Source organism: Hemitrygon akajei, chromosome 1 (assembly GCF_048418815.1).
Source record: "Hemitrygon akajei chromosome 1, sHemAka1.3, whole genome shotgun sequence".
Lineage (NCBI taxonomy): Eukaryota > Metazoa > Chordata > Chondrichthyes > Myliobatiformes > Dasyatidae > Hemitrygon > Hemitrygon akajei.
This window is the reverse complement of record NC_133124.1, coordinates 5,897,826-5,917,890: the sequence shown is the minus strand read 5'-3', so window position 1 is coordinate 5,917,890 and position 20,065 is coordinate 5,897,826. Positions and strand designations below refer to the sequence as shown.

Here is a 20,065-nt window from a genome sequence, read left to right as displayed (position 1 = left end):
TTAATTCCCTTGAAATCGAAATGGAACCACATTGACTAAAAGCCAAACTACTTACATTTCAGGAAAAGAAATATTAATAGTTACAAATGTTTTAAACTATACCACAAATTAGGTTCCTGAAGGTTGTTATAGCTGGGATGTGGCAGTGAGGATAAGCTCCCACTACCTATTAAAATGCTCCCAATGGCGTGCGTCCCTGGTCTTCCTGTTTGTCTGACAGGAGAAGGGGCAAAGGTAGGTTACTGGTGCCTTAAAATCAGTCGCTTTAGGCAGATGGAGCGTGTCAGCTGTGGTTGGGAGCTCACCTAGGAGAGAAAAAACTCTGAACTCACTGCCTTGCAGCTCTGCCCACTCATGCAGAAGGCTTTGGGAGTAAACCCCGAGGGGAAAAATACAGAGCTGGAGTCCGATGTTGAGTTCAACACTGACTGGCAACTCCTGTAATGCTGCTGGTGCAAAACAATATCAACCTCTGCTATTCCGTTGTTGGCCATGGTGGATTCAAAACAGTCAAACTTGAATGGGTCAAGGACAGTGGAAGCAGACAGATCAATTGTCTTAGTTCCTGCCATGTGCTTGGAGATGAAGGCTACCACTTTGTGGAATTTTTTTACATCCTCCATTTTGCTTTGCTTTCAGTGTTTTAAAGAAGACACAGTGAATGCTACAGGTAATCTGCGGGACTAGAGATAATTTCCAAATAATAAGTTATTTGGGAAATGTTCTTTGATTTAGCAGGTTCGTGAATGTTGGGGTTGGTGCCTGCCTGGAGTGATTCGACCTGGTTACTGAAGAGAACACAGAGCCATAAATTAGCAACTGTCATTTGCTAGGAAGGGGGCAAAAAATCAATGGTGGCCTAGAGCAGAGCCAATAAAAAGATGTAGGTCAGACACATGACCTACAGCCAGTGACACTGGAATGCAATATTTGAAATGGGAAGGAACGAATATAAAAGTGGATACTTCAAGTGTGTTATCAGCGATAAATCTCTCATGAGCCCATCATCATAAGGAAGAACACCCACACCAGAGGCTGGGTGAAGAAAGGATTGATCCTCTGGCCAACCGAGATCCTCTATTCCAGTGTTATAAATTGGACAAGTGGTCTGAGTAAGTATTGGTACAGAGGGAAGAATAGAATTCTTGTTCTAAGTTGTTGGCCTGGGGTCAACACAGTTATGTTATTGTTTGTGTAGAGACAATAAAGTGTGAACACAAAGTACACTGCAGATGCTGTGATCAAATCAAGATGTACAAAAAAGCTGGATGAACTCAGCAGGTTGGGCAGCATCCGTTGAAAGGAGCAGTCAACATTTCAGGTGGAGACCACAACAGACAGGATCTCCCGGTTGCCACCCACTTCAACTCTCCTTCACATTCCCATTCGGATATGTCCATACATGGCCTCTTCTACTGCCATGATGAGGCCAAACTTTGGTTGGAGGAGCAACATCTCATATACCGGAAGTTGGAGAATTTGATGTTCATATCCTCTAATGAATACAGACCAAGAGCCAACAAACGCTCCTCATATGTCAGCCCCTGCATTCCAGGAATCATCTCATAAACCTTCTCTGAGCTCTCTCCAACATCAGTACATCCCTTCTAAGATAGGGGGCCCAAAACTGCACACAGTATTCCAAATGAGGTTTCACCAATGCCCCATAGAGCCTCATCAACACCTCCTTACTCTTATACACTATTCCTCTTGAAATGAATGCCAACATAGCATTCGCTTTCCTTACTGCCAATCCAACCTGGTGGTTAATCTTTAGGGTGCTCCCGGTGCGGTCTCCTCTACATTGCGAGACCCGATGCAGATTGGGGGACCGCTTCATCGAGCACCTCCGCTCCATCCGCCACAATAGACAGGATCTCTTGGTTGCCATCCACTTCAACTTTGCTTCACATTCCCATTCGGATATGTCCATACATGGCCTCCTCTACTGCCATGATGAGGCCAAACTCAGGCTGGAGGAGCAACACCTCATATACCGTCTGGGTAGTCTCCAGCCCCTTGGTATGAACATTGAATTCTCCAACTTCCGGTAATTCCCTCTCTCTCCCTTCCCCCATCCCACCTTCACTCTGTCTCCTCTTCTAGCTGCCTATCACCTCTCATGACTCTGCCTTCTTCTACTACCCATAGTGCTTTCCCCTTAGATTCCTTCTTCACCTTTCCTGCCTATCCTCTCCCTGCTTCCCCTCCCCCATCCCTTGATCTTTCCTCTGATTGGTTTTCCACCCTGCCCCCACCTTCTTTCTAGGGCCCCTGCCCCCTCCTTCTTTAGTCCTGACAAAGGGTCTTGACCCAAAAAGTTGACTGCTCCTTTCAATGGATGCTGCCCGACCTGCTGAGTTCAATAAAGTGTGAACTTCTATTAATTACGAGTAGCATAGTGAATTTCCTAACCTAGTTCCGTTAACAAACAGTCACACCATGAGACCATAACATATAGGAGCAAAGTCAGATAATTCAGCTCATCCAGTCTACTCCACCATTGCATCATGGCTGATCCATTTTCCCTCTCAAACACAGTCTTCTGCCTTTCCATAGCCAAGGAAGCCCAGCAGCGTCTCTACTTTCTGCGAAGGCTGAGAAAAGTCCATCTCCCACCCCCCCCCCCCCCCACCCCCCGTCCTCACCACATTCTACAGAGGATGTATCGAGAGCATCCTGACCAGCTGCATTACTGCCTGGTTCAGAAATTGCACCATCTCAGATCCTAAGACCCTGCAGTGGATAGTGAGGTCAGCTGAAGGGATCATCAGGGTCTCTCTTCCCACCATTACAGACATTTACACCACACGCTACATCCGTAAAGCTAACAGCATTATGAAGGACCCCACGCACCCCTCATACAAACTCTTCTCCCTCCTGCCATCTGGCAAAAGGTACCAAAGCATTCGGGCTCTCACAACCAGACAGTGTGACAGTTTCTCCCCCCAAGCCACTAGACTCTTCAAAATATATATACACACACACACACACACACACACACACACACACACACACACACACACACACACACACACACACACACACACACACACACACACACACACACACACACACACACACACACACACACACACACACACACACACACACACACACAAAACACCCCCCGAACACCACTCCACTCCATTTGCAATTTTTGCTCATTTCTTTCTCAATTCCTGTTAAAACATTGTCTACATTTACATAATTTATTATTATATAGTAATTTTCCCCTTACTGTGCCTATTGTCTTGTTTATTAATTATTGTACTGTCTTGCACTGTTTTGTGCACTTTATGTAGTCCCGTGTAGGTCTGAAGTCCAATGTAGTTTTGTGTTGTTTCATGTAGCACCATGGTCCTGGAGGAACGTTGTTTCGTTTTTACTGTGTACGGTACCAGCCGTTATGGTTGAAATGACAATAAAAGGTACTTGACTTGACCTTCCCATAACCTTTCACACCCTGTCTAAACAAGACCCTAGCTGGTTGGTGGTGTAGTTGCATCCTCACTGGAAATTGAGGCAGGTGGTCCAGGGTTTGAATCTGGCTGGCTTCTTGCATGCTTTCTATCCATGTTAGGTTGAGAATGAAGCTAGCAACCCAATGCACCACGGAGGGGAACAATGTAATCAAGACCCTATCAACCTTCACCTTAAATACACACAGTGACATGGCCTCCACAGCTGACTCCACAGATTCATCACCCTCTGGGTAAAGAAATTCCTCTTCATCTTTGTTCTAAATGCACGTCCCTCTATTCTGAGGCTCTGCGCTCCGATTCTACACTTTCCCACTATAGGAAACATCCTCTTCACATCCACTCTATCTACAACTCTCAACATTCGATAGGTTTCAATGAGATTCCCCCCACCCCTTCATTCTGAATTCCAATGAGTCCAGGCCCAGAGCCATCAAACATTCCTCATATGATAACGCTTTCATTCCCGGAATCATTCTTGTGAACCTCCTCTGAACCCTCTCCAACATCAGGACATCCTTTCTTAAATAAGGAGCCCAAAACTGCTGACAATACTCTAAGCGAGCCTCACTAGTGCCTTACAAAGCCTCAGCTTTACATCCCTACTTTTATAGTCTAGTCCCTGCGAAATGAATGCTAACGTTGTATTTGCCTTCCTCACCACCAACTCATCCTGCAAGTTAACCTTTACGTAACCCTGCACGTTAGATTTTTGATTTTTCTGCCAGGTTAGAAAATAGTCTACGCTTTTGTTTCTTCTACCAAAGTGCATGATCAGACACTTCCTGACACTATATTCCATCTGCCACTTCTTTGCCCATTCTCCTAATCTGCCTAAATCCTTCTGCAGCCTCTCCACTTCCTCAACACTATCTCCCCTCCACTTAAATGCCTTCAATTGTCATCCAAATCATTGACATACAGTTGAAGTCAGAAGTTTACATACACCTTAGCCAAATACATTTAAACTCAGTTTTTCACAATTCCTGACATTTAATCCTAGAAAATATTCCCTGTCTTAAGTCAGTTAGAATCACAACTTTATTTTAAGAATATGAAATGTCAGAATAATAGTAGAGAGAATGATTTATTTCAGCTTTTATTTCTTTCATCACATTCCCAATGGGTCAGAAGTTTACATACACTTTGTTAGTATTTGGTAGCATTGCCTTTAAATTGTTTAACTTGGGTCAGACGTTTTGTGTAGCCTTCCACAAGCTTCTCACAATAAGTTGCTGGAATTTTGTTCCATTTCTCCAGTCAGAACTGGTGTAACTGAGTCAGGTTTGTAGGCCTCCTTGCTCGCACACGCTTTTTCAGTTCTGCCCATAAATTTTCTATCGGATTGAGGTCAGGGCTTTGTGATGGCCACTCCAATACCTTGACTTTGTAGTCCTTAAGCAATTTTGCCACAACTTTGGAGGTATGCTTGGGGTCATTGTCCATTTGGAAGACCCATTTGCGACCGAGCTTTAACTTCCTGGCTGATGTGTTGAGATGTTGCTTCAATATATCCACATAATTTTCCTTCCTCATGATGCTGCCACCCCCATGCTTCATGGTTGGGATGATGTTCTTCGGCTTGCAAGCCTCACCCTTTTTCCTCCAAACATAACGATGGTCATTATGGCCAAACAGTTCAATTTTTGTTTCAGGCAACCTGAAGATGAACCAATCAGCCACTGGTTTATCCAGTCCTCCAGAACCATTCCAGAATCTAGTGAGTCTTGAAAGATCCTTACTAATTCCTCCACAATCGCTTCAGTTACCTTTTTCAGAACTCCAGGTCCATCTGATTCACACAAAATGCTGGTGGAACACAGCAGGCCAGGCAGCATCCATAAGGAGAAGCACTGTCGACGTTTCAGGCCGAGACCCTTCGTCAGAACTAACTGAAAGGAGAGATACTAAGAGATTTGAAAGTAGTGGGGTGAGGGGGAAATGCGAAATGATAGAAGACCGGAGGGGGTGGGATGAAGCTAAGAGCTGGAAAGGTGATTGGCGAAAGTGATACAGAGCTGGAAAAGGGAAAGGATCATGGGACGGGAGGCCTAGGGAGAAAGAAAGGGGGAGAGGGGGAGCACCAGAGGGAGATGGAGAACAGGCAGAGTGATGGGCAGAGAGAGAGAAAAAAAACAAACAACTAAATATATCAGGGATGGGTTAAGAAGGGGAGGAGGGGCATTAACGGAAGTTAGAGAAGTCAATGTTCATGCCATCAGGTTGGAGGCTACCCAGCCGGTATATAAGGTGTTGTTCCTCCAACCTGAGTGTGGATTCATCTTGACAGTAGAGGAGGCCATGGATAGACATATCAGAATGGGAATGGGATGAGGAATTAAAATGTGTGGCCACTGGGAGATCCTGCTTTCTCTGGCAGACTGAGCATAGGTGTTCAGCGAAACGGTCTCCCAGTCTGCGTCGGGTCTCACCAATATATAAAAGGCCACACCGGGAGCACCAGACACAGTATACCACACCAGCCGACTCACAGGTGAAGTGTTGCCTCACTGCGTGCTCCCGATGTGGCCTTTTATATATTGGTGAGACCCAACGCAGACTGGGAGACCGTTTCGCTGAACAGTCCTTTCAGGTGAGGCGACACTTCACCTGTGAGTCGGCTGGTGTGGTATACTGCGTCCGGTGCTCCCGGTGTGGCCTTTTATATATTGGTGAGACCCAACGCAGACTGGGAGACCGTTTCGCTGAACAGTCCTTCCAGGTGAGGCGACACTTCACCTGTGAGTCGGCTGGTGTGGTATACTGCGTCCGGTGCTCCCGGTGTGGCCTTTTATATATTGGTGAGACCTGACGCAGACTGGGAGACCGTTTCGCTGAACACCTACGCTCAGTCTGCCAGAGAAAGCAGGATCTCCCAGTGGCCACACATTTTAATTCCTCATCCCATTCCCATTCTGATATGTCTATCCATGGCCTCCTCTACTGTCAAGATGAATCCACACTCAGGTTGGAGGAACAACACCTTATATACCGGCTGGGTAGCCTCCAACCTGATGGCATGAGCATTGACTTCTCTAACTTCTGTTAATGCCCCTCCTTCCCTTCTTACCCCATCCCTGACATATTTAGTTGTTTGTTTTTTTCTCTCTCTCTGCCCATCACTCTGCCTGTTCTCCATCTCCCTCTGGTGCTCCCCTCCCCTTTCTTTCTCCCTAGGCCTCCCGTCCCATGATCCTTTCCCTTCTCCAGCTCTGTATCAGTTTCGCCAATCACATTTCCAGCTCTTAGCTTCATCCCACCCCCTCCGGTCTTCTCCTATCATTTCGCATTTCCCCCTCCCCCCACTACTTTCAAATCTCTTTGTATCTCTTTCTTTCAGTTAGTCCTGACGAAGGGTCTCGGCCCAAAACATCGACAGTGCTTCTCCTTATAGATGCTGCCTGGCCTGCTGTGTTCCACCAGCATTTTGTGTGTGTTGTTTGAATTTCCAGCATCTGCAGACTTCCTTGTGTTTGCTCCATCTGATTCAATTGACTTATCTATCTTCAGATCTTTCATCTTCCCAGGCACCTTCTCTATAGTAATAGCAAGCACTCATTTCTGCCCCCTAACACTCTTGAACTTCTGGCATATTGCTAGTGCCTTCTACAGTGAAGACTGATGCAAAATACTTGTTTTTAAAATGTTGGTTTTCAAAAGCCTCCCAATTCTCTAACTTACTACTAATTTTTTCTGTATTATATGCCCTCTCTTTTGCTTTTATTTTTGACATCCCTTGTCAGCCATGGTTATGTCACCCTGCCTTTAGAATACTTCCTGTTCTTTAGATTCCTCAGATATGAGACGGGGGAGCCTACTACATGGGCAACAGCTTGCTCTCCATATTGTACTGGCCTGGCTTACGTATCATGTTGACAACTGGGACACAACGTCCAAAGTCGACCCCGACCAACGGAGGTGTTGAACCACAAATTAACTTGAAATTCATTAATAACATTCATTGTATTTATGTAATAAATAACATCACAAAGCAAGTATTTGAAATTATTTTCTAGAACTTTGAACAGTACAGCACAGGAACAATCCTTTAGGTCAACAGTTTGTGCTGAACCAATTAAATTAGTAATTAAAATGGCCAACTAAACCAAAAGCTTAATCACAATCAGAATCAGGTTTAATCCCACTGGCACATGTCGTGAAACTTGTGGTTTTGCAGCAACAGTATATTATGATATATAATAAAAAAGCTATAAATTACAATGATATATATATATATATATAATTAATAAGTAGTGCAAAAGAGAGCAAAAATGGAAAAATAAAAAAAACTAATCCCTTCTGCCTACACAATATCCATATCCTTCAATTGTCCTCACATTCATACGTTATCTTAAACGTCTCTTAAAAGTCTCTAATGTTTCTGCCTCTACCACCACCCCAGGCAGCGCATTTCAGGCACCCAACACTCTCCGTGTCAAAAAATTTACACCTCACATCTCCTTTGAAATGATGCCCTTTCACCTTAAATGCATGCCCTCTAGTATCAGACATGTCAATCTTGGGAAAAAGGTCTGTCTACTCTGCGTATATCTCTCAGAATCTTACTCTCATAATCTCATAATCCAATTCTGCAGCAATTTTATCCAAAGCTCATTTATTAAATCATATTGTGGTTCTAATCTGAACAGTTAAGGGATTAGCCAATTTACACTCTTGCTTAAGTTTATGCAATCTTCACTGTTACCAAAGAACTTTATTCCCAAGAGCCTAGGGGACTGAGGTGAGATTTTACAGAGGTATATAAAATTCTGAAAGATACAGGTAGGGAAAATGCAGGCAGGGTTTTTCCACTGACCCTAGGTGAGACTAGAGCCATAGAGTACTACAGTACAAAAACAGGACCTTTGGCCCATCTATCATTCTGCCTAGTTCCACCCACCTGCACTCAGATCATCTCCCTCCACACACCTCCCATCCATGTTAACATAGAAACATAGAAAACCTACAGCACAATACAGGCTACATGTCCCTACCTTACAAATTACTAGGGTTACCTATAGCCCTCTATTTTTCTAAGCTCCATGTACCTGTCCAAAAGTCTCCCTGTCGTATCTGCCTCCACCACCATTGCCAGCAGCCCATTCCACGCACTCACCACTCTGCGTAAAAAAAACTTACCCTTACATCTCCTCTGTACCTACTCCCAAGCACCTTAAACATATAAGATTATTAAAGGATTGGACACACTGGAGGCAGGAAGCATGTTCCCGCTGATGGGTGAGTCCAGAACTAGAGGCCACAGTTTAAGAATAAGGGGTAGGCCATTTAGAACAGAGATGTGGAAAACTTTTTCACCCAGAGAGTGGTGGATATGTGGAATGCTCTGCCCCAGAAGGCAGTGGAGGCCAAGTCTCTGGAGACTTGGATTCAAGAGAGTTAGATAGAGCTCTTATAGATAGTGGGGTCAAGGGATATGGGGAGAGGGCAGGAATGGGGTACTGATTGTGTATGATCAGCCATGATCACAGTGAATGGCGGTGCTGGCTAGAAGGGCCAAATGGCCTACTCCTGCACCTACTGTCTATTGTCTATTATCTATTGTCTAAACCTGTGCCCTCTTGTGGCAGCCATTTCAGCCCTGGGAAAAATCATTTGACTATCCACACGATCAATGCCTCTCATCATCTTATACACCTCTATCAGGTCACCTCTCATCCTCTGTCATGCCAAGGAGTAAAGGCCGAGTTCACTCAACCTATTCTCATAAGGCATGCTCCCCAATCCAGGCAACATCCTTGTAAATCTACTCTGCACCCTTTCTGTGGTTTCCACATCCTTCCTGTAGTGAGGCAACAAGAACTGAGTTCAGTGGGTGGAAGGTTCGAGGAGGAGAGGGTAGTGCTGAAGTCAAGCTGGTTGATGTCTTGTCAGCATTTAGAGATTAAAAGACCCAGAGCAGGCAGAGAACTACTGTAAGCTGGGGTATCCAAGAGGAGGAGAGTTGAAGATGGGAGAAGAGAAATTTCTTATCCAAATTTCTCTGACATGTTGAAATCAGATCTGCATCCACCACTTCCGATGGCAGCTGGTTCCACACTCTCACCCCCCTCTGAATGAAGAAGTTCTCTCTCAGGTTCCCCTTAAACATTTCACCTTTCACTCTTAACCTATGATCTCTTGTTCTCGTCTCACCCAACCTCAAAGGAAAAAGCCTGCTTGCATTACCCCAACTATATACCTCATAATTTTAATACCTCTATCAAATCTCCTCTCATTCTCCTATACTCTAGGGAATAAAGTCCTAACCTATTCAGCCTTTCCCTAAACCTCAGGTCCTCAAGTCCTGGTAACATCCTTAAAGGTTTTCTCTGCACTCTGTTAATCTTATTGATATAGTATTAATGGCAGTGTGGAGGATCAGAAGGATCTTGGGGTCCGAGTCCATAGGACACTCGAAGCTGCTGTGCAGGTTGACTGTGTGGTTAAGAAGGCATACAGTGTACTGGCCTTCATCAACTGTGGTATTGAATTCAAGAGCCAAGAGGTAATGTTACAGCTATATAGGACCCTGGTCAGATCTCACTTGGAGTACTGTGCTCAGTTCTGGTCACCTAACTACAGGAAGGATGTGGAAACCACAGAAAGGGTGCAGAGGAGATTTACAAGGATGTTGCCTGGATTGGGGAGCATGACTTATGAGAATAGGTTGAGTGAACTTGGCCTTTTCTCCTTAGAGCAATGGAGGATGAGAGGTGACCTGACAGAGGTGTATAAGATGATGAGAGGCATTGCTGGTGTGGAAAGTCAGAGGCTTTTTCCCAGGGCTGAAATGACTGCCACAAATGGACACAGTTTTAAAGTACTTGGAAGTTGGTATGGAGATGTCAGGGGTAAGTTTTTTTACACAGAGAGTGGTGAGTGCATGGAATGGGCTGCTAGCAACGTTGGTGTGGGCGGATACAATAGGGTCTTTTAAGAGACTCTTGGATAGGTACATGGAGCTAATAGAGGGCTATGGGTAACCTGAGGTAATTTCTAAAGTAAGTACATGTTATTTCCTGAAGGGCCTGTATTATGCTGTAAGTTTTCTGTTTCTATTATATCTTTCCTATAGGTAGCCTACCACAACTGGAGAAAGTACTCCAAGTTAGGCTTCACTGAAGTCTTATAAAACCTGAACATAACATGTATTCAATACATTGATTTATAAAGGCCAATATGCCAAGAACTTTCGTTATGACGCTCTCTAACTGTGATGCTACTTTCAAGGAACTACGGATCTCCACTCCCAGATCCCTCTGTTCTACCGTACTCCTCGGTGTCCTACTGCTCACCATGTAAGATCTACCCTGGTTTGTCCTCCCAAAGTGCAACACCGCACACTTGTCTGGATTAAATACCATCTTATATTTCTCAACACATTTTTCCAACTGGTCCTGATCTCGTAGCAAGCTTTGATAGCTTTCCTCACTCTCCACTATGCCCCTAATCTTGGTGTCATACACAAATCTGCTGATCCACTTAAGCACATTATCATCCAGATCATTGATATAGATGACAAACAGCAACAGACCCAGCAGTGAACCTTGCGGCACAAGTCACAGGCCTCTAGTTAGAGAGACAACTATTTACTACCACTCACCATTCGCATGAAGCCAATTTCTAAGCTAATTCACTACTTCATCCTGAATGCAAAGCAACTGGACCTTCTTGACCAACTTCCCATGCAGGGTCCGTTGCTGTCAAATAAGTGGAGGTCATGGGTTAAGGGTCAAAGGTGAAATGTTTAAAGGCAAGTTGGGGCAGAAGCTCTTCATTCAGAGGGTGGTAAGAGTTGGAACAAGCTGCTGGATGTGGGTTTGATTTAAGAGAAGTTTGAATAGGTACGTGGATGGGAGGGGAATGGAGGGCTCTATTCTAGGTCCAGGTTGATATGACTAGGCAGAATAATAGTCTGGCACAGACTAGATGGGCCAAAGGGTCTGCTTCTGATCTGTAATGTTCTAATACTCTATGAAACAAAGAATGGAACCTATTTTTACACTAACATGGCAAATTCAGCATTGTATAAACTATTAGCAAACTACTAGACCTTTAACAGTGTTGATGAGCAGAGGATGTTGGTGTCTAAGTTCATAGCTCTTTGAAGGTGGTTTCATAGGTTGATAGGGTGGTTAAGAAGGCTTGCAGCATGCTTGCCTTTATCAGTTGAAGCATTGAGTCCAAAAGTCAGGAAGTTATGTTGCAGTTTTATAAAACTCTTATTACACTTCATCCGGAGTACTGCATACAGTTCTGGTCACCCATTTGTAGGGAGATTGTTGAGGCTTCAAAGAGGGTGCAGAGAAGGTTTACCAGGAAGTTGCTTATATTAGAGGGCTTGGGCTATAATGAGAGGATGGACAAACTGGGGTTGGTTTCTCTGGAGCGGCGGAGGCTCAGGGGAGATCTGATGGAGGTTATCAGATTATGAGTGGCATAGATAAAGTAGACAAACAGAATCTTTTTCCCAGGGCTGAAATGCCTTTACAAGAGGGCATGCATTTAAGATGGGGGGGGGGGATTTTCAAAGGTGTGAGGGGCACAAAGAGTGATGGGCACCTGGGATGTGCTGCCTGGGATGCTGCATTAGGGACTTTTAAGAAATATTTAGATACACACATGAATATGAGGAAAATGGAAGAACATGGACATTGTGCAGAAGGGATTAGTTTAGTAAGCCGTTTGATTTGTTTCTGGGCACTGTTGCAGGCTGAATGACCTGTTCCTCTGCTGTACTGGTTGTTGGCCAGAAAGAACTATAATCTACAAATCAGTAAATAGTAATGAGGCAAGGTCAGTAAAAATAGACAACGCAGGAGTCTTTGCTCGTGCCATGTGGTTGCAGGATGGAGGTGGCCCCTTTGTGAGACTGTCCTTGCAGGCACCATGTTGTGAACCGATTCAGGGATAACGTAATCAGAGCAAATGAACATGGACACAATGAATTTCTGTTGATGATCTGATAAACCTGAGACTGTTCTCAGATAAGAAGCTGCTTATTACGTGAACAGCCTGTGACCTGGCTGTCTGGGCCCAGTGAACTGGTTGGACTGGTTTCAACCTGTCTGAGTGGAAATAACAGAAATCACCTACCGGTCACAGGGCTTAAGGGCTGTCCATAAAGCAATACTGCTTGGAGCCTCGGGCCACACCCAGTGAGAAGCCAACATAGGCCAGTCAGACAACCTTGAGGCAACGAAACTGAAACATCATAGATTGATCTGACAGGGAAAAGAATAAGAATGGATGATTCTGGGAGCAGAGACAGTGACAACTCTGTGGAGACCAACCATCACAGAAGTGGATGACCCTATGTTGGAAACGCAGAGACCACACTGGCATCAGAAAGAACACCTGGCCAGCATAGACTCCTCTTCCCAGGCAATACCTTTTCTCTTCTGACTGTTCATGGAGGGTTAGGGAAATCCAGTGGGTGTGCTCGTCGGTATTTAGTTGTGTAAATTCATGTGTTTTATGAACTGGTACTCGTTAGTAAATTCAGATTCTTTCTGTGCTTGAATGATCATTACAGTATTGTTGAGAGTTAATACTTGAGGGCTGATCCCTGTAGCATGGTCTATATTTATTTTCTATGTTCTACAAATCACAAAAACCTTCAGCCTTCAGTGCTTATGAAGTATCTACTACAGACCTCATCTTTTACCTGAGCATCGTTTCAGACACAAATGTCAATTAAACATCACCTGGATATCATTTGCTGGATTCCAGTCGATATCATACAGAACCAAACGAGATGCTCCGATCAGATTTAATCCAACTCCGCCAGCCTTTGAACTGAGTAAGAAGACAAAGTGCTGGCTGTGCTTGCTGTTGAACGATTCCACAATGTGCTGTCGATGGCTGACGGGGGTTTGTCCATCCAATCGGGTGTGGCTGTATCCAGAGGATGTGCACATTTCTTGCAAGAGGTCCAGCGTCTGAGTATAGTTTGAAACAAGCACAACTCTGCAACAGGAGAAATTAAAACAAGCAATTTAAATGCAAAGTCAGATTAAAAAGATGAAGGTGTCAAGGCCAAGGGCAAAAGATAAACCAGTGTACAGCGCACTATAACGTGAGACTTTACCCATCTCAGTGCTGAACTGAGTCTACAGCTGTGGCCTGCAGCCATCAGCACTCGTTTCAGCACTGAACTGTCTCTGTGGCTGTGGCCTGTAGCCATCAGCACTCGTTTCAGCTCTGAACTGTCTCTGTGGCTGTGGCCTGCAGTAATCAGCACTCGTTTCAGCACTGAACTGTTTCTGTGGCTGTGGCCTGCAGTCATCAGCACTCGTTTCAGCACTGAACTGTCTCTGTGGCTGTGGCCTGTAGCCATCAGCACTCGTTTCAGCTCTGAACTGTCTCTGTGGCTGTGGCCTGCAGTAATCAGCACTCGTTTCAGCACTGAACTGTCTCTGTGGCTGTGGCCTGCAGTAATCAGCACTCGTTTCAGCACTGAACTGTTTCTGTGGCTGTGGCCTGCAGCCATCAGCACTCGTTTCAGCACTGAACTGTCTCTGTGGCTATGGCCTGCAGTCATCAGCACTCGTTTCAGCACTGAACTGTTTCTGTGGCTGTGGCCTGCAGTCATCAGCACTCGTTTCAGCTCTGAACTGTTTCTGTGGCTGTGGCCTGCAGCCATCAGCACTCGTTTCAGCTCTGAACTGTCTCTGAGGCTGTGGCCTGCAGCCATCAGCACTCGTTTCAGCACTGAACTGTTTCTGTGGCTGTGGCCTGCAGTCATCAGTACTGAACTGTCTCTGTGGCTGTGGCCTGCAGCCATCAGCACTCGTTTCAGCTCTGAACTGTTTCTGTGGCTGTGGCCTGCAGCCATCAGCACTCGTTTCAGCTCTGAACTGTTTCTGTGGCTGTGGCCTGTAGCCATCAGCACTCGTTTCAGCTCTGAACTGTTTCTGTGGCTGTGGCCTGTAGCCATCAGCACTCGTTTCAGCTCTGAACTGTTTCTGTGGCTGTGGCCTGCAGTCATCAGTACTGAACTGTCTCTGTGGCTGTGGCCTGCAGTCATCAGCACTCGTTTCAGCTCTGAACTGTCTCTGAGGCTGTGGCCTGCAGGCATCAGCACTCGTTTCAGCACTGAACTGTCTCTGAGGCTGTGGCCTGCAGTCATCAGCACTCGTTTCAGCACTGAACTGTTTCTGTGGCTGTGGCCTGCAGCCATCAGCACTGAAATGGCTCCACGGCTGTGGCCTGCAGCCATCAGGCTCCTGGACCAGTTATCTCCGTGGCTGTGGACTCACTTTCAGGGAGTCTGCGGTTCATATTCTGTGCATTATTTTTTTTATTGTTTGCTGATTTTTTTTCCTTTCTTTTTCACACAGTGAATGTTTGTGTTGTGGAGTTTTTAGTGGATTCTATTGTGCTTTTTGGTGTTGTGGCTGCCTGACAGAGACGAACTTCAGGGATGGATACACTGTGCACACTTTGATAAATGTACATCTGAACTTTCTGAAGCTCCCATATTAATAGTGTACTGTGTGAGAGCATTTCATACAAAACCTGTACTGGCATTTTTATAAACACATACAATAGGATACACTCAGTGGCCATTTTATTCGGTACACCTGCTCATTAATGCAAATATCTAATCAGCCAATCATGTGGCAGCAACACAATGCATGAAAGCATGCAGACATGGACAAGAGGTTCAGTTGCTGTTCAGACCAAACATCAGAATGAGGAAGAAATGCGAAAAGAGATAGTGATGAGCAAACTAGAGAGCCTGAAGGTAGGTAAATCCCCTGGTCCTGATGGGATGCATCCCAGGGTGCTGAGGGAATTGGTGGAGGTTACAGTAGACACGTTGTTAATTATTTACTAAAATTCTCTAGACTCTGGGCAGGTCCTGGTGGATTGAAAGACAGCAAATGTCACACCACTTTTTTAAAAAGAATGTAGGCAAAAGACGGGCAATATAGGCCAGTTAGCTTGACATCTGTAGTCGGGAAAATGCTTGAAGCTGTCACTAAGGAAGAAATAGCGAAACATTTAGAAAGGAGTGGTTCCATTAGACAGACACAGCATGGACTCAGAAAGGGCAGGTCCTGTTTCACAAACTTACCGGAGTTCTTTGAGGACATAATGAGTGCAGTGGATAGAGGGGAACAGTGGATGTTATATATTCCAGAAGGCATTTGATAAGATGCCGCACAAGGAACAGTGGATGTCATATACTTGGATTTCCAGAAGGCATTTGATAAGGTGCCACACAAGAGACTTATAAGTAAGATACGGATAGATGGAGTCGAAGGAAGTGGATTGTCATGGATCGTGGATTGGTTAACCAATGTAAGGCAGAGAGTTGGTATAAATGGGTGTTTCTCCGGTTGGCAGTCAGTGGTGAGTGGGGTGCCGCAGGGGTCAGTGCTGGGCCTGCAGCTGTTTACCATTTCCATTGATGATCTGGAAGAGGGGACTGAGTGTAGCGTAGCAAAATTTGCTGATGACCCTAAACTGAGTGGAAAACCAAATTGTACAAAGGATGTGGAGAGTCTGCAGAGGGATATGGATAGGTTAAGTGAGTGTGCCAAGGTCTGCCAGATGGAATACAACGTTGGTAAATGCGAGATCATCCACTTTGGAAGGAATAATAGAAGAGCAGATTATTATTTAAATGGTGAAAGATTGCAGCATGCTGTTGTGCAGAGGGACTTGGGAGTGCTTGTTCATGAATCGCAAAAAGTTGACTTGCAGGTACAACAGGTTATTCAGAAGGCAAATGGAATGTGGGCCTTCATTGCTAGAGGGATTGTATTCAAGAGCAACTATACAGGGTACTGGTGAGGCCGCACCTGGAGCATTGTGTGCAGTTCTGGTCTCCATACTTGAGGAAGAATATATTGGCTTTGGAGGCGGTGCGGAGGAGGTTCACCAGGTTGATTCCAGAGATGAAGGGGTTAACCTATGAGGAGAAATTGAGTCGTCTGGGACTATACTCTCTAAAATTCAGAAGACTGAGAGGGGATCTTATAGAACCATACAAAATTTTGAAAGGGATAGATAAGATAGAAGTAGAAAAGTTGTTTCCATTGCTAGGTGAGACTAGAACTAGGGGACATTGCCTCAAGATTCAGGGGAGAAGATTTAGGACAGAGATGAGGAGAAACTGTTTTTCCCAGAGGGTGGTGAATCTGTGGAATTTTCTGCCCAGGGAAGCAGTTGAGGCTTCTTCACTAAATATATTTAAGATACAGTTAAATAGATTTTTATAAAGTAGGGGAAATAAGGGTTATGGGGAAAAGGCAGGTAGATGGAGCTGAGTTTACAGACAGATCAGCCGTGATCTTATTGAATGGTGGAGCAGGCTCGATGGGCCAGATGGCCGACTCCTGCTCCTATTTCTTATGTGACTTTGTGGAATGGTTGTCAGTGCCAGACAGGATGACTTGAGTATCTCAGATTCTGTTGATCTCCTGGGATTTTCACGCACAACAGTCTCTAGAGTTTACAGAAAATGGTGCAAAACAGCAAAAAGCATCCAGTGAGCAGCAGTTCTGTAGGCAAAATCACCTTCTTTATGTGAGAGGTGAGGAGAGTAACAGGAAGGTGACAATAACTCAAATAATCACACGTTACAACAGTGGTGTGCAAAAGAGCATCGCTGAACACAAAACATGTCGAATCTTGAAGTGGATGGGCTACAACACAGACGACATAAATACATGACCAGACAAGTTTGTAGCACGGATATTACTTGCTCTTGTCACATGGCTCCAGCAATCTGTGTTCAATTCCCACAGCTGTCTGAATAGTTTGGATAGTCTCCCTGTAAATGTGTGGGTTTCCTCCAGTTGCTCCAGTTTCCTCCATCATTCCAAAGGCATAAGGTTACGGCTAGCAAGGCGTGGACGTGCTATGTTAGGTCCAGAAGCATGGCAACACTTGCAGGCCACCACCAGCACTGATTTTACAACGCATTTCACAGTATGTTTCAATGTTCGTTCGTTATATGCTGTATTGTATAATGTAGGTGATCATGATCTTTCCATCACCATGATCATTCTTGGCAAATTGTTTGCCATCGCCTTCCTCTGGGCAGTGTCTTCACAAGATGGCTAACCCCAGCCATGATCAATATTCATCAGAGAATGTCTGCCTGGCATCACCAGGGCTTGTGATATGCGCCGGCTGCTCATACAACCAACCCCCACCTGCTCCCATGGCTTCACATAACCCTGATCGGTGGGGTGAGGGGGTCTAAGCAGGTGCTACACCTTGCCCAAGGGTGACCTGCAGGCTAGTGGATGGAACGAGCACCTTACAACTCCATTTGTAGAGAAGTATATTCACTCTGCCACTCAAGTATGTGTGACAAATAAAACTAAACTTTAATCTTTATGAGCCTCTGTGGAGCCTCCATATCTTGTAGTGATGCAACCACATATCTATATGCATCAATTCGAGTATGACGTTCTCCTAAGGGGTTGTCTATTGGTGGTTAGAGAGACCGATCTGGATCCACATATTCTGGTGCAGGGTGGGGAAAAGTAAGTGGTGGCTGTGGTTCGAGTTTGGGTCTTTTGATTGTTCAGTCTCTCCTTTCACAGTTCCTGTACCTTACCATCTTCTCCCTGTCTCATTGGAACGTACCTATGCAGAACTCCACGCAAATATCCCCTGAACATTTGCCACATTTCTTCTGTACATTTCCCTAAGAACATCTGTTCCCAATTTATGCTTCCAAGTTCCTGCCTGATAGCTTCATATTTCCCCTTATTGAAATTAAATGTTTTCCTAACTTGTCTGTTCCTAACCCTCTCCAATGCTCTGGTAAAGGAGATGGAATTGTGATTACTATCTTCAAAATGCTCTCCCACTGAGAGACCTGACACCTGACCAGGTTCATTTCCCAGTACCAGATCAAGTACAGCCTCTCTTCTTGTAGGCTTATCTACATATTGAGTCAGGAAACCTTCCTGAACATACCCAACAAACCCCTCGCTCTAGGAAGATGCCAATAAATATTGGGGAAATTAAAATCTCCCATCATGACGGCCCTGTTATTATTGCACCATTCCAGAATCTGTCTCCCTATCTGCTCCTCGATGTCCCTGTTGCTATTGGTTGGTCTATAAAAAACACCCATTCGAGTTATTGACCCCTTCCTGTTCCTAACTTCTACCCACAGAGACTCGTAGACAATCCCTCCAAGACGTCCTCTTTTTCTGCAGCCGTGACACTACCTCTGGTCAGCAGTTCCATGCCCCCATCTCTTTTACCTCCCTCTCTGTCTTTTCTGAAATATCTAAAGCCTGGCACTCTAAGTAACCATTCCTGCCCCTGAGCCATCCAAGTCTCTGTAATGGCCACAACATCATAGCTCCAAGTACTGATCCACAGTCTAAGCTCATCCGCTTTATTCGTTATACTCCTTGCGTTAAAATAGACACATCTCAAATCATCAGCTGAGCACATCCCTTCTCTATCACCTGCCTATCCTCCCTCTCACCTTGCCTACAAGTTTTCTCTATTTGTGAGCCAACCACCCCTTCCCTGGTCTTTTCAGTTAAGTTCCCACTCCCCAGCAATTCGAGTTTAAATTCTCCCCAATAGATTTAACAAACCTGCCCGCCAAGATATTGGGCCCCCTGGGATTCAAGTACAACCTGTCCTTTTTGTACAGGTCATACCTGCCCCAAAAGAGGTCCCAATAAACCAGAAATCTGAATCCCTGCCCCCTGCTCCAATCCCTCAGCCACACATTTATCCTCCACCTCACTCTATTCCTATTCTCACTGTCATGTGGCACAGGCAGTAATCTCAAGATTACTACCTTTGTGGTCCTGCTTCTCAACTTCCTTCCTAACTCCCTGTAGTCTGTTTTTAGGACCTCTTCCCTTTTCCTACCTATGTCGTTGGTATCAATATGTATCACGACCTCTGGCTGTTCACCTTCCCAGTTTAGGATATCGTGGAAGCGATCAGAAACAGCCCAGACCCTGGCACCTGGGAGGCAAACTTTCTTTCCTGTCTCCACAAAATCACCTGTCTGACTCCCTAACTATAGAGTCCCCTATCACTACTGCCATCCTGTTCCTTTCTCTAACCTTCTGAGCCACAGGGCCAGACTCTGTGCCAGAGGCACAGCTACTGTTGCTTCCCCCAGATAGGTCCCCCTCCCCCCTCCAACAGTACTCAAACAGGAATACTTATTGTTAATGGGGACAGCCACAGGGGTACTCTCTAGCATCTGACTCTTGCCTTTCCCTCTCCTGACCATTACCCACTTATATGTCTCCCCAGGCCCTGGCGCCTAAGGAACTGCAGCTCGATGCACTTGGTGCAGATGTGGCCGTCTTGGAGGCTGGGAGTCTCCCGGAAATCCCACATCCAACACCCAGTACAGAAAACTGGTCTCGCAGACATCCTTCCTATTCCTGCTCTTCACAAGTAACTTACCTAAGCCTCGACCCTCTATTGTCGAAGCCCTACTGAGCCAAAGCCTTGTGACTCCCTCTACTCCAACACGCACTCTATAAAGCTATCTTCTTTTTAAATTCTTCCTGCTGGTCTAACTCACTAACATCAATGCACCTGTGCAGACGTGCCTCGATCAAACAGCT

General features: G+C 45.3%; 1 protein-coding gene across 1 annotated transcript in view; it reads right to left on the bottom strand.

Moving 5' to 3' along the window:
- rad54b (RAD54 homolog B) overlaps positions 1 to 20,065 on the bottom strand; it is a 187,740-nt gene that overhangs the window by 25,662 nt on the left and 142,013 nt on the right. Inside the window, exon 11 of the mRNA XM_073026484.1 lies at positions 13,190 to 13,451. Coding sequence (XP_072882585.1) covers positions 13,190 to 13,451 — 262 coding nt within the window. The remainder of the gene's footprint in view (positions 1 to 13,189; positions 13,452 to 20,065) is intronic.